Below are 13,190 nucleotides of genomic sequence, written 5' to 3' on the forward strand. Positions count from 1 at the left end.
TAACCCCTGCAGGAGTAGGCGGACTGTGAGATAGGCCTCCCTAGGGGAGGTAGTCTGGTTTGAGAAGACCCCACCCCCTACTCCTTCCCTCAAAGGCTCATTGTACTAGACTTCACAGCCTTCCTCACCCCCACCCATGTGCTTGCCCCAGCCCTCTCCTGCCATTCCCATCCACCCTCAGAGCCTCCTCAGTGCCTGGGGCTTACGTACTCAAGCCTTAGTGCAGATATTGGGAGAAGTATTTCTAGAAACAGAAATTTCACACTAAATTCCAGTAATTTTACACCTTGTATTACTTCTTTTGCTTGGTGAGTTTAGTGGGTGGACGACGTTTATCCTTCCTGAAATCTACTTTGCTCTTAGAAGCCAGAGACTTGCGAGTGGACTTCTTTTCATCTCGTCCTGATAGCTTGGACTAGAAAAAGAAAGTAAGTAAACAAATAGGCCCCTGTAGCGAAAGTTTCTACAACCCAGGGCCAAAGGAAGGAAAAAAGAAATTGGAGGCAGGAAATTCATCTCAGAGGGCTGGGATGGAGGAACATTTGGTTGGCGGTGGGGAGAGCAGGGTGCTAGGGCAGACCACATTTGGTGAGTCTTACCGGGACAATTGCAGAGGGTTCAATTGTAACGACCTTCTTGGCTTCTAGCAGTCTAAGCCTCTCAAGTCGGCTCCTCTCCAGGGCGTCACATTGTGCGCGCAGTGCAACTAAAAACAAGGAAAAGGCACCTGCACCTCTGAGAACTAGAGACCTTACCCTTTCTGATGCTCCCATCCATTGTTCGTATCATCAGCTGGAGACCCACCTGGCCTAAGATGGAAATGATGGGATAGTGATAGGAAGATATGCAGAGAAGATGGCCAAGAAATAGAGAAAGCAGAGCTGGGCGCGGTGCCTCACGCCTGTAATCCCAGCACTTTGGGAGGCCAAGGCGGGTGAATCACCTGAGGTCAGGTGTTCCAGATCAGCCTGACCAGCATGGAGAAACCCCATCTCTACTAAAAATACAAAATTATCTGGGAGTGGTGGCGGGCACCTGTAGTCCCAGCCACTCCAGAGGCTGAGGCAGGAGAATCACTTGAACCCAGGAGGTGGAGGTTGCAGTGCACTCCAGCCTGGGCAACAAGAGCAAAACCCTGTCTCAATTAAAAAAAGAAGAAGAAGAAATGGGAGAAGCAGGGAGTAACACACGCACATTACGCCTGGTGTGAGCTAAACATCCCTCCTAACATGGACCTGGACCCTGCCCCCCTTTTCCTAGGCTCCTATCATCTGACCTACCATATCACATTAGTCCCACCTTACATTCTCCATCACACAGCTATATACTGTACCTTTCGTATTCTTCCCTCCCCCATCTCGCTTCTTACCAAGCAGCAGAGGCTCCGGATTCTTGAGGAGAGGCACAAAACCTTTGTAAGCAGCCTCCATCCTGGTTCCTGTGAATATAGCCGTGTATGAATATAGCCATGTGCTATCTCCAGCCCTTGTCATCCAGTCTTCACCCTCCTGAAGCCCAAGATTCCAGGACCCAACACTAAAGACTACCTGCTGGGTGTGGTGGTTTACGCCAGTAATCCCAGCATTTTGGGAGGCCAAGGTGGGCAGATTACTTGAGGTCAGGAGTTTGAGACCAGCCTGGCCAACATGGTAAAACCCCATCTCTACCAAAAATACAAAAAAAAGAAAAAATTATCCGGGCATGGTGGTGGGTGCCTGTAATCCCAGCTCCTCGGGAGGCTGAGGCAGGAGAATTGCTTGAATCCAGGAGGCAGAGGTTGCAGTGAGCCAAGATCAAACCACTGCACTTCAGCCTGGGCAACAGAGAGAGATTCCATCATAAATAAATTAAGTAAATAAATAGACTACTTTGCCAGGCACAGTGGCTCATGCCTGTAATCCCAGCACTTTGGAAGGCCGAGGTGGGTGGATCCCCTGCGGTCAGGAGTTCAAGACCAGCCTGGCCAACATGGTGAAACCCCGTCTCAACTAAAAATACAAAAAATTAGTAGAGCGTGGTGGCGCGCGCCTGTAGTCCCAGCTACTCGGGAGGCTGAGGCAGGAGAATCACTTGAACCTGGGAGGCAGAGGTTGCAGTGAGCCAAGATTGCACCATTGCACTCCAGCCTGGGCGACAAGAGCAAAACTTCTTCTCAAAAAAAAAAAAATAAATAAAATAAAATAAAATAAAAACTACCTTGAGCTGGTGGATCTTATTTCTTCCCCTTAGGTATGGACCTAGGGAAGCGTATGTGTGAGCCTAATCTATTGTTACAGAGGCAGTGCCCTTCCTTAGGCTGACTAGAGATGGTCAGTTTGGATCTGGTTGAGGGTGTTCCTTTTTTGTTTTAATTTGGTTTTGGTTGTTTTTGGTTTTGTTTTTGTTTTGGAGGCAGGGTCTCATTATGTTGCCCAGGCTGGTCTCAAACTCCTGCCCTCTATCGATCCTCACACCTTGGCCTCTCAAAGTGCTGAGATTACAGGCATGAGTCACTGTGCCCAGCCTTGGATGCCCTGTTTTAAAGATAAGGTTTATAATCTATCTTGAAGGCCTTGTTCTATTTCTGGGGAGCACTCCCAAGACTCTACCTGGTGGCCCACGCTCCACCTTACAAACATAGTAGGTGCTTCGAGCTGTAAGGTATTTGCTGCCATAGTCTGTATGGTTGGGCTTCATCTGGAAAAGCATCTTCATCGTCCCTGCTTCATCACACAAATCGATGGAGCCTGGAGGGAGACCACAGGGTAATTGGGGCAGCTAAGGAAAGAGAGTGGGAGTAAAAGGGGCCAGTGATCCTATACAGAATGGTTTGGAGGAAGCTGTAAGGATATGAGGAACTCCCTTCTTGCCAGGAGGAGGGCTTGGGGATTAGAGACAACCCAGCTACTTCTGACCTTTGGCCATTAGTCTTCTCCCCAATCTCCTCACTTGTTTTAGGCAACTGTAGTTTTTTGCGGATGTAGTACAGCATCACGGTGACAGAGCAGTTGGTATTGACCAGAAACTGCTGATTATCTGAGAAGAGATGGAATGGGACACGTGGGCCCATTTCTGTGATCTCCACTGCCCTCAGATCCCTCCACCCCCATCCACAGACTCTAGTTCTGTGTGGCCCCTCACCTCCATGTTTGATGTAGATGAACATGCCCTCAAGATCGCCTCACTGATGAGTCATGCAGAAGGATGGTGTTCTAGAGGCCTTGTGTGGGGCAAATAGGCCTATAGGATTGGTGGACTGGAGAGGCAGATGGATTTCATAGGCTGAGGATGCCCAGGCTGGGCAGCCAGGAGAGAGCTGTTGGTAGTTGTGGATAACCAGCATCCCCAGGGGTGGGGCCTGAGGCTGCAGTTGAGGGATTATGAGGTCAGAAGTGGCAGGTGTGGCCAAAAAGTAGAGTAAGGATAAGGAGAGAAAAACTTGGGTGGGGTATGTAAAATATTAGTTGGAAAGTGGGCGAAACATGGTAAATATGGTAAGTCTAACTCTTTTTTTTTGTTTGTTTTTTTCAGACAGAGTCTCCCTCTGTCACTCAGGCTGGAGTGCAGTGGCTCAATCTTGGCTCACTGCAACCTCTGCCTCCTAGGTTCAAGCGATTCTCCTGCCTCAGCCTCCCATGTAGCTGGGATTATAGGCACACACCACCACTCCCAGCTAATTTTTGTATTTTTAGTAGAAACAGGGTTTCACCATGTTGGCCAGGCTGGTCTCGATCTCCTGACCTCATTATCCACCTGCCTCAGCCTCCCAAAGTGCTGGGATTATAGCATGAGCCGCCTCACCCAGTGCATTGTAAGTCTAACTCTAAACCCTGGAATGAGTGCAGGACACCTGGAAAAAAGTCAGTTTCCAGAATGGTACTCTTTTTCTAGCAAATTGGTAACACTCCTGCTTCCACAGCATGAATGTACTACTTCTATTTATTCCCCTCCCACCCTCATTGCATCCCATGTTTCCCTGCTCCCCACCCCCATGACAGACATTTTTGACGATTATCAACAGAAACTTTATTTCTCATTGGTTCAAGAACAATCGGAGGGTAGATGGAAAGAGGAAGGGAGGGAAAGAGGGAGGGAGGAAGAATCCTGCAAAAAGGAAGGGTCAGACTGGGGGAGATGAAAAACATGTACAGGGCAAAAGGACAATTCTCAAGTGGGGGATACCAAATGCGGGGGCGCTTACATGGGGGCACAAAATTCCAAATCAGCCACAGGGAGGCGAGATGAGCATGGGACGCAGATGGGTTAAATGAACGGAAGTTAGTTCCACTTAGGGCTACAGGACCCTGGGGTTCTTCTGTCAGAGGATTGGGGTTCAGGTTTCAGGCTTCAGGGTGTAACTTGGTGGGGCCCAGTAGGGGCTATGCTGGTTGCATGGGGAGGCCCCAGCTCCCTCCCCTAGAGCCCCTCCTTTTGGGGGAATCTCACTGACGAGGCAGAGTCGTTCACTGTAGTCTGGCTGCAGACTCTCAGCCAGTCCCTTAGACACACCACTCCAGGCCTAAAGACAGATATGTCCAGGTCAGGGGTCAATTAGGGGCAGGAAATAAAAGACCAAGCTCTGTGCCAAAGGAGTGCTTGTGATGTCTGCAACCACTGTAATTGATTACAGAAGGGAAACACAGACTCCTGGGCCCCTAGTACTCCTGTTTCCATCTGCCTCACTCAATCTATAATCTGCACTTCAGCGTGTGTCTCTCTCTGTATAGTGTGTATAGAGAGACAGTGTGTGTCTCTCCCCCATTTGGTCGGCCACATCCTGACAGTTAGTGCAGGGCCTCCTTCCTTCTTCTCTCTGCCCCCACCCCCACACTTTGTCTGTCTTGCTGGCAGGCAGTTGGCAGTTGATAGACTGCAGCATGCTTATGACGGCGTTCTTACCGAAAAGTTCCCGTGGTATTCAGTAACAAGATCTTCTAGGTTCTTCAGGGTGGGAATTCGGGGCATTGTCCTGACAGAGGAGAAAGAGGGAGCAGGAGCACATAGGTTAAAGCTCTTTTATCACCCTTCTCCCAGTTGTCCCATATGAAATAAAGTGATCCTGTGTTCTCTGTGCCTGTGGCTTCCTTCCATCACCAAACCCTCTTGGCTAATCTCTCATTTCTTACTGTCCTGTCCTTTACTCCTAGAGACCCTGCAAAACCCTCCTCTGCTATTCTCAGCCACCGCCTCCCTCATTTTTCTGGGCTTCTCCAAATCTCACCGTTCCAGCCAGAAATACACACAGAGAAGGCTGATAATCAATCCCATGGAGCCAACAGAGATAACCACAGCTTCCAATGCAAACAGGAAAGGATTCTCTATAGAAACAAGAAAAGCAAAGTGGACCTTATATTTGTTGTGCCCGTACTACATGCCAACCTTTGTGGAGCCCCAACTTGGTGCCAGGCACTGCTCTAAAGACATACTCTCTGTTTAATCCTCACAACAGCTCCTGTGAGGCAGGAACACTTATTATCTCCATCTCACATCTCAGGAAACAGAATCAAAGAGTTTAGTGATGTGCCCAAGGCCAAAGAGGTAGTATGCGGCGGAGTCTAGATCCAGCTGGTTCCAAAGCCATCTTCAACCTTGCAGGCTCTCTAGGAATGCTTCAGGGAAATCCTATACATTCTATAGCCCCCTTGAATACCCCTCAGCCTCCTTCTCATACCACCCCCTACTCTAACAACACACTAACCCAACTCTACACAGAAAAACCTTAATTTCTAGAGGTTGGGGTTGGACAGTGTGGGGACATGAGGCACCAAGTTTGGGGGCTTTAATGATAGGGAAGTGGAGCAAAAGACAGTGGTGTTAGAAAGGCTGGGGTGTTGGGCTTATGGATCGGGGTCATGTGGGCCCCATTTTACCCTTTGAAGTGTTGCTACCCCAGTGGATCAGGTGGCTCCATTCACTCCAATGCTGAGTACTTCCACAGAGTGGGTTAAAGCGGCTCCGAACACGAAACGTGTAGCGTTTCTGCCCATCCACACTAGGCAGGGAGAAGCTATGACTGTGACCTACTGATTGTTCCTTGAGGAGAAAGAGGATAAGGGAAAGTGGGTGTCTATGAAAGAAGAGAGAATTAAAATATACGCCTGAACACCCACCAGTATCATCTCTGCTACTTCCCAGTTTCTCTCTTCTCTCTTGACTACTCAAGCCACATTGCTCCCTTCACTGACTTGAATCTAAAGCCTCCCCTCCAGATCCCCTTAATGGCTTCCTTTTGTTTACTTGTCTATCTGGTATCAGGAAGAGTATGGGTAGGGAATCCCTAATGAAAACTCATTGGTATCAGGTACGGTGGCTCACGCCTGTAATCCCAGCACTTTGGGAGGCCGAGGCGGGCAGATCACCTGAGGTCAGGAGTTCGAGACCAGCCTGGCCAATATGGCAAAACACAGTCTCTACTAAAAATACAAAAATTAGCCAGCTGTGGTGGTACATGCTCATAGCCCCAGCTACTCGGGAGGCTGAAGGAGGAGAATCACTTGAACCCGGTAGGCAGAGGTTGCAGTGAGCCGAGATCGCACCACTGCACTCCAGACTGGGCAACAGAGTGAGGCTCCGTCTCAAAAAAAAAAAAAAAGAAAGAAAGAAAGAAAACTCACTGGTGATGATAGGGAAAGGAGTTGGAGGAGGGAGGGTAAGGGGTAAGCAGAGGAGCTGTGAGGCAGAGAACAGGAGCTTGATAATTAGGTCCTCCTATCTGGCTGGTTGAATCCTTCAGCCCTACTTGCTTGGCCTTAGCTGCTACATTCACATCCCTAATCACTCACAGTCCAGCTGTGGTCCCAGTCAGTCCGGTACTGCACCAAGTGCTCCAAACAGTGGTTCAAGAATCTGTTGTTCCAGTTCAGTTCTAGCTGGGATTCACTCAGTTTGCGAAGTGTTAGGTTCTCTGGAGCCCAGGGGATCACTGGAGATATGTGTGCGTATATGGTCATTCCCCTGCCCTAGACAAGTCAGGATGCTGAAGGTAGTGCCTCTAATACCTCCTCCCTTTCCATCCCGATCCCCTACCTCCACTTTTCTGCCCACATACTCTTATTTTTTTCTTTTTATTTATTTATTTATTTATTTTGAGATGAAGTCTCGATCTGTAGCACAGGCTGTAGTGCAGTGTCGTGACCTCGGCTCACTGCAACCTCTGCCTCCTGGGTCCCAGTTCAATCAATTCTCCTACCTCAGCCTCCCAAGTAGCTGGGATGACAGGCACAAGCCACCACGTCCAGCTAATTTTTGTATTTTTTGGTAGAGACAGGGTTTCACCATGTTGGCCAGTCTGGCCTTGAACTCTTGTCCTCGCGATCTGCCTGCCTCGGCCTCCCAAAGTGCTGGGATTACAGGCGTGAGCCACCGCACCCGGCCCCCTGTATCCCTATGATAAAAGAACACTACTCCATAGACTCCAATGCCCCACAGTAGCCCTGGTCTGTTGACCCTTTCCAAATTACCCAGATTCTGCAGTTTTAGCATCTGTGTGGCCTGTCTCCTGGGTTCCCGTGGGTCCTGGAGCTGAACAACAAATGTTTGGTAGAGGTGGATCTCCTTTTTTTGCAGCTGACAGCCAGAAGTGATTTCTTCAGCAAATAGATAGTGGCTGCACTTCTGGACTTTATCATCATCCGAGTTCTTGTACCTAGAGGAGAAGGGTTGGAAGGAAGAGGAACACTGGGGCCAATCTGGGTACTTCAGATATCCAGAGCCCAGCCTCATCTCCCCTCAACTGACTTATGACTTACCCAGGAGAAAACAGTGGGGCACCTGGGAGACTTGCTACCCTCTTTCTTGGTCTCTGATCCAACCCACCTCTTGTTCCTCCCCTCCCCCCTTTTCCCTTCTCATACCAATAGTGCAGAGTAAGGTTGGTAGGCTGGGGCTCAGAGCTGCTGTTCCAAGTGCAATTCATGTACTCGACATTGAACACAAAACACTGAACTTCTGGGAGGGGCAGAGTGGAAACACTGAAGGAGTCAGTGGGCATAGAGGTCAGGAAGAAATCTAGATTGGGGAGAAAATGAAGGCAGGGAGGGAAAGAGAAGAAATGATGGTCAGAAGGAGGCTGAGCATGGTGGCTCATGTCTGTAATCCTGGTGCTTTGAAAGGCCGAGGCAGGAGGATCACTAGAGGCCAGGAGTTTGAGACCAGCCTGGGCAACGTAGTGAGACCCTGCCTCAAAAAAAAAAAAAAAAAAAAAAAGAAACGAAAAACAAAGAAGAAGTAGCATGAGGCAGGGAATCCTCCCCCTTTCCGTTCCCACTCTACTTTTAAATTCTGCCCACATGATTGTAATGGCCAGTGGCAGTTTCCAGATTTCTGTACGGCCCCTTCCCACAGCCACCCTTCTCACCAACCCTCTCCAGTCCCAGATTTCCCACCAGCTGTGGTGTCTTCATTCCCATTGGGTGTCAGAATCGTCGTGTTAAGCCCCACTCCTAGCAGGGGCAGCTGCAGGAATAAGAGAGATATGAATGGTAATAATGGCTTCAACATGGCGCTTGCTCTTCATTCCCTGGGTGTCGTCTGTCTGTGTCAGGAACCTGGGTCCCTCACCCACTACCCCTCCCCACCCACACATTTCCTCTGTCATAGCTTCCGGTGGAAAGAACCTCATAAACCAGGGCTATAAAGAGGGTGTGGCAAATGTGTGCTGTGTAACACAGGCTAAGTTATCTGGGAGATTAGGTGCTGCTGTAAGGTGTTAAATAGAAACTAAGGCTGGGTATACAATAGCGTCACAGAGTCAAAAATCCTCAGCCTACCTAGATCCTGGGAAGGATCTGCTCACTAGCACTAGCACCATTCTCAACCACCTTCTCCTCTAAATCATTATCTTCTATAATGGAGGTTCTGAATCCCTACCCCCAACAACCATCCTATGCTATGCTTCTTCCTTGACTCAGTCACCCTTAAATCTCTGTCAAAGCTGTACTGTCTTGGGAGGATGGAAAATACTGTCTTGGCTCCTGTGGGCACATATACAACTGTCTGTCCTCTGATCTAATCCAAACCAGAATACCCACCCTTAGCCGCTGCCTGAGCTGGGTCCCTGTTGAAACCGGTAAGGAGGTGTGACTTATAATAGAAAAAGATTCTAGAAATGGAGGAACAACAATCCTAGCTTCAAGCTTCCCATCTTCCCCCAACTCTGCTTCTCTTCTTGCCTTCCTTACCTTGGTCAATGGTATCATCACCCTCTCATTCACCCAGACTTGAAACCTCAAGAATTAGCTTCAATTTCTCCCTCTCTCCCACCCAGAGAATATAATCTACTCTGCTTCTGTGGTGTTTCTCCCAACAGTTTCCTCCTTTCCATTACCACAGCCACTCTGCTAAATCAGTCTTTCATTAGCTCTAGTGATGACTACTAGACTCCACCAATCGGCCTCCCTTTCTAAAGGCCCTCTGCTTTCTAATCCATTCTTCATCCTGTTGCCAGATTTACCTTCCCCCAAAACTCAGAGCTGATTGGAGAAACTACTTACAGAAACTATTTATTCAGGAAACACTTATTAAGTTTTTAACACGTGCAAGGCACTGTGCTTATGTTCTGGAAATAGACCAACAAGACATCCTCATATTTCTAGATGCTCATAGAAAAGTGGGGAAGACATAAACAAGTAATACAATTAGGGTAACAAGTCCTATAGCATAAATGTAGAGATACTACAAAGTATGTGCGTACAGAAGAGGAAGTAACTAAATTTACCAAGATAGAGAGGGGAGTAACTTAGTGAAGTCCGTGCTGAAGCGGTGCTATTTACAGTGGCATCTTAAAGAACAAGCATAATTTTATCAGACAGAAAATGGGGTAGGATATCAAGCAAAGAAAAAGAGCACTCGCCTAGGAGTCTCAGGAAAACTGGACTATAAGGCCTAGGATATATTAGTTTGCCAGGGCTGCCATAAGTTATCTCCAAACTGAGTGGCTTAAATCAACAGAAATTTATACTCTTGGCTGGGCGTGGTGGCTCACGCCTGTAATCCCAGCACTTTGGGAGGCCAAGGAGGGCAGACTGCTTGAGGCCAGGAGTTCAAGACCAGCCTGGCCAACCTGGTGAAACCTCATCTCTACTAAAAATACAAATATTAGCCAGGCAGTAGTGGTGCATGCCTGTAATCCCAGCTACTCGGGAGGCTGAGACATGAGAATCGCTTAAATCTGGGAGGCGGAGGTTGCAGTGAGCCAAAATTGTGCCACTGCACTCTAGCCTGGGCAACAGAGTGAGACTCCATCTCAAAAAAAAAAAGAAATTTATTCTCTCACAGTTCTGGAGCCCAGAAGTCTGAAATCAGTGTGGCCAGTGTTGGTTCCTTCTGGAGGTGCTGAGGAAGAAGTTCCATGCCTCTTTTCTAGCTTCTAGCGGCTGCTGATATTCCTTGGTGCTCCTTGGCTTGTATACATATCATTCCAGTCTCTGCCTCCATCTTTGCATTACCTCTTCTTCTCTGCATCTCCTTTATCCTTCTCTCCTCTTACAAAGACACCTGTCATTGAACTTATGGCCCACTCTAATCCAGGATGTTCTCTCCTAGAGAGCCTTACCTTAATTACAGCTGCTAAAAGCCTTTTGTCAAAGAAGGTGACATCCACAGGTTCCAAGTGAACATATCTTTTTGGAGGCCACATTCAACCCACTACAGGGGACATTCTCCAACTTAAAAGTCTTCAAAAGCTACTCATGGCCTTCAGAATAAAGTCCAAGCTCCAACAATCAATTCCAGCCACATTGGATATCTCATGCGCATTTACTTTTTCTGGAATGAGGCTCTTCCTAACTTTCTGTGGGGTAAAATCCTTCATAGGGCGAAACCCCATCCTACTAAAAATACAAAAATTAGCTGCATTTGGTGGCACTCACCTGCAGTCCCACCTACTCAGGTGGCTGAGGCACAAGAATCACTAGAACCCAGGAGTTAGAGGTTGCAGTGAACTGAGACTGCACAATGCCCTCCAGCCAGAGTGACAGACCAAGACTCTGTCTCAAAAAAAAAAAAAAAAAAAAAAAATCCTTCAGGGTTACACACCTGTTAGAATAGCCAAAATTGGGGCCAGGCGCAGTGGCTCACGCCTGTAATCCCAACACTTTGGGAGGCTGAGGCGGGCAGATCATGAGGTCAGGAGATGGAGACCATCCTGGCCATGGTGAAACCCGGTCTCTACTAAAATACAAAAAAATAAAAATAAAAATTAGCTGGGCGTGGTGGCGTGTGCCTGTAGTCCCAGCTACTCAGGAGGCTGAGGCAGGGGAATCGCTTGAATCCAGGAGATGGAGGTTGCAGTGAACCGAGATTGTGCCACTTCACTCCAGCTTGGCAAAAAAGCAAGACTCTGTCTCAAAAAAAAAAAAAAAAAAAAAAAAAAAAAAAAAAAAAAAAAGGCCAGGCGCAGTGGCTCACACCTGTAATCCCAGCACTTTGGAAGGCCAAGGCGGGCGGATCATTTGAGGTCAGGAGTTCAGGGCCAGACTGGCCTACATGGTGAAACCCCATCTTTACTAAAAATACAAAAATTAGCCAGGCAGTGGTGGTGCATGCTTGTCATCCCAGCTACTCGAGAGGCTGAGGGAGAATTGCTTGAGCCTGGGAGGCGGAGGTTGCAGTGAGCTGAGATCACGCCGCTGCACTCCAGTCTGGGCGACAGAGTGAGACCCTCTCTCTCTCAAAAAAAAAAAAATAAATAAATAAACAAAATAAAAGCCAGAATCCAGAACACTGAGAACACCAAATGCTGGCAAGGATGTGGAGCAGCAGGAACAACTCTCATTCATTGCTGGTGGAAATGCAAAAATGGTACAGCCACTTTGGAATAGAGTTTGGCAGTTTATCATAAAACTAAACATACTCTCAGCAATCAGGTTCCTTGGTATTAATAAAGGAGTGGAAGACTTGTGTTCACATAAAAACCTGAAGACACATGTTTATAGCAGTTTTATTCATGATTGCCCAAACTTGGAAGCAACCAAGGTGTCTTTCAGTAGGTGAGTGGATAAACTGTGGTACATCCTGAAAATGAAATATTATTCAATGCAAAAAGAAATGAGCTACTGGCTGAGAGCGGTAGCTCACACCTGTAATCCCAGCACTTTTGGAGGCTGAGGCAGACAGATCACTTGAGCTCATGAGTTTGAGACCAGCCTGGCCAACATGGCAACACCTCGTCTCTACTAAAAATACCAAAATTAGCCGGGTATGATGGTGCGGGTCTGTAATCCCAGCTACTGGGGAGGCTGAGGCAGGAGAATCACTTGAACCCAGGAAGTGGAAGTTGCAGTAAGCCGAGATCACGCCACTGCATTTCTCCTGGGTAACAAGAGCAAGACTCCATCTCAAAAAAATAAATTAAATAAATAAAAATAAAAATATCCTTCAGTTAGTTCAAATGTTACCTCAGCCTCGCGAGCAGCTGGGATTACAGGCACCTGCCGCCATGCCAGCTAATTTTTGTATTTTTAGTAGAGATGGGGTTTCACCGCTGGCCTTGAAGTCCTGACCTCAGGTGATCCGCCTTCCTCGGCCTCCCAAAGTGTTGGGGTTACAGACCTGAACCACTGCTCCCGGCCTTGAATTAACTTTTCTTTCCATTGTGATTCAACAGCATTTTGTTATTTTTGTTACTGCTGTTGTTTTTGTTTCTTGTTATTTGTTACTTTTGTTACAGTATACTGCTGTCTTTTCTCTAAAAGGCTCGCCTGTAGTCCCGGCTACTTCGGGAGGCTGAGGCGAAAGGATGGCTGGAGTCCAGGAGGTTGAGCCTGGGCAACAGAGGGAGAACGTGCCTCAAAATAAATAAATAAATTGCAATACGATAATAGGATATTGGCTCTGGAATCGAGAATCTTAGTGCCAGCTCTGTTACTCAGTAGCTGTATAATATTGGGTAAGTGAATTTTCACACTTTGAAAACCAGCTTCCTCATCCGCAAAATGGAGCCAATAATAATCCCTAACTCCTGAGGCCGTGAGCAGATTAAAAGAGATAATGTCTGAAAAGCACGTGACACAGTAGGTGCCTCTTTCGCTAGACCAAGGGTTCTTAACCTGGAGTTCACGGACCCTTAGGGGATACATGGATGAGTTTCAGGGGATCTAAGAATCTCCTTGGAAAGTAACATTTTGCATGTCAATATATGCATTCTGAGAAGGTCCATAGCTTTCATCAGCACCTTTAAGGGTTTGTGAATCAAAAAAGTTAGCCTGTGGTAC

At 47.6% G+C, this 13,190-nt stretch overlaps 2 protein-coding genes across 8 annotated transcripts; both read right to left on the bottom strand.

Moving 5' to 3' along the window:
* Positions 1-275: 275 nt before the first annotated feature.
* Positions 276-3,522, bottom strand: CUNHXorf65 (chromosome unknown CXorf65 homolog). Its single transcript, XM_032255881.1, has 6 exons — positions 3,121-3,522; positions 2,929-3,015; positions 2,589-2,726; positions 1,370-1,438; positions 600-706; positions 276-415 (listed from the first exon to the last, which is right to left on the bottom strand). Exons 1-6 carry the CDS (start codon positions 3,143-3,145, stop codon positions 293-295), a joined length of 549 nt encoding a protein of 182 aa, XP_032111772.1. The 5' UTR covers positions 3,146-3,522; the 3' UTR covers positions 276-292.
* Positions 3,523-3,980: 458 nt separating this feature from the next.
* Positions 3,981-10,280, bottom strand: IL2RG (interleukin 2 receptor subunit gamma). 7 transcript variants are annotated; one of them, XM_032255892.1, is made up of 9 exons: positions 10,253-10,272; positions 8,364-8,433; positions 7,833-7,986; positions 7,440-7,624; positions 6,762-6,901; positions 5,850-6,012; positions 5,201-5,297; positions 4,879-4,948; positions 3,981-4,498 (listed from the first exon to the last, which is right to left on the bottom strand). In XM_032255892.1, the coding sequence occupies exons 3-9, from the start codon at positions 7,967-7,969 to the stop codon at positions 4,313-4,315; spliced, it is 978 nt and encodes a 325-aa protein (XP_032111783.1). In that variant the 5' UTR covers positions 7,970-7,986; positions 8,364-8,433; positions 10,253-10,272; the 3' UTR covers positions 3,981-4,312. The 7 variants fall into 7 exon arrangements, with proteins under 7 accessions (XP_032111783.1, XP_032111780.1, XP_032111781.1 ...); XM_032255889.1 differs by lacking the exon at positions 10,253-10,272 and adding an exon at positions 9,159-9,346 and having other exon boundaries at positions 8,340-8,433; XM_032255890.1 differs by lacking the exon at positions 10,253-10,272 and adding an exon at positions 9,159-9,344.
* Positions 10,281-13,190: the final 2,910 nt, after the last annotated feature.

Source organism: Sapajus apella, unplaced genomic scaffold (genome assembly GCF_009761245.1).
Source record: "Sapajus apella isolate SASKATOON/1434 unplaced genomic scaffold, GSC_monkey_1.0 scaffold91, whole genome shotgun sequence".
In the NCBI taxonomy this organism is placed as follows: Eukaryota; Metazoa; Chordata; class Mammalia; order Primates; family Cebidae; genus Sapajus; species Sapajus apella.

Excerpts from the sequence above, each read along its gene's own strand:
- IL2RG (XM_032255887.1), bottom strand. The coding sequence starts at position 8,478 with ATGTTGAAGCCATTATTACCATTCATATCTCTCTTATTCCTGCAGCTG. Across the intron at positions 7,987-8,339 it reads GAAATCTGGGACTGGAGAGG|ATTTCTTCCTGACCTCTATG; the intron begins GTTGGTGAGAAG and ends TCCCCAATCTAG. Across the intron at positions 5,298-5,849 it reads GGGTAGCAACACTTCAAAGG|AGAATCCTTTCCTGTTTGCA; the intron begins GTAAAATGGGGC and ends TTGTTTCTATAG.
- CUNHXorf65 (XM_032255881.1), bottom strand. The coding sequence starts at position 3,145 with ATGTTCATCTACATCAAACATGGAG. Across the intron at positions 1,439-2,588 it reads GGTGGAGCGTGGGCCACCAG|GAACCAGGATGGAGGCTGCT; the intron begins GTAGAGTCTTGG and ends CTATATTCACAG. Across the intron at positions 416-599 it reads AACCCTCTGCAATTGTCCCG|TCCAAGCTATCAGGACGAGA; the intron begins GTAAGACTCACC and ends TTCTTTTTCTAG.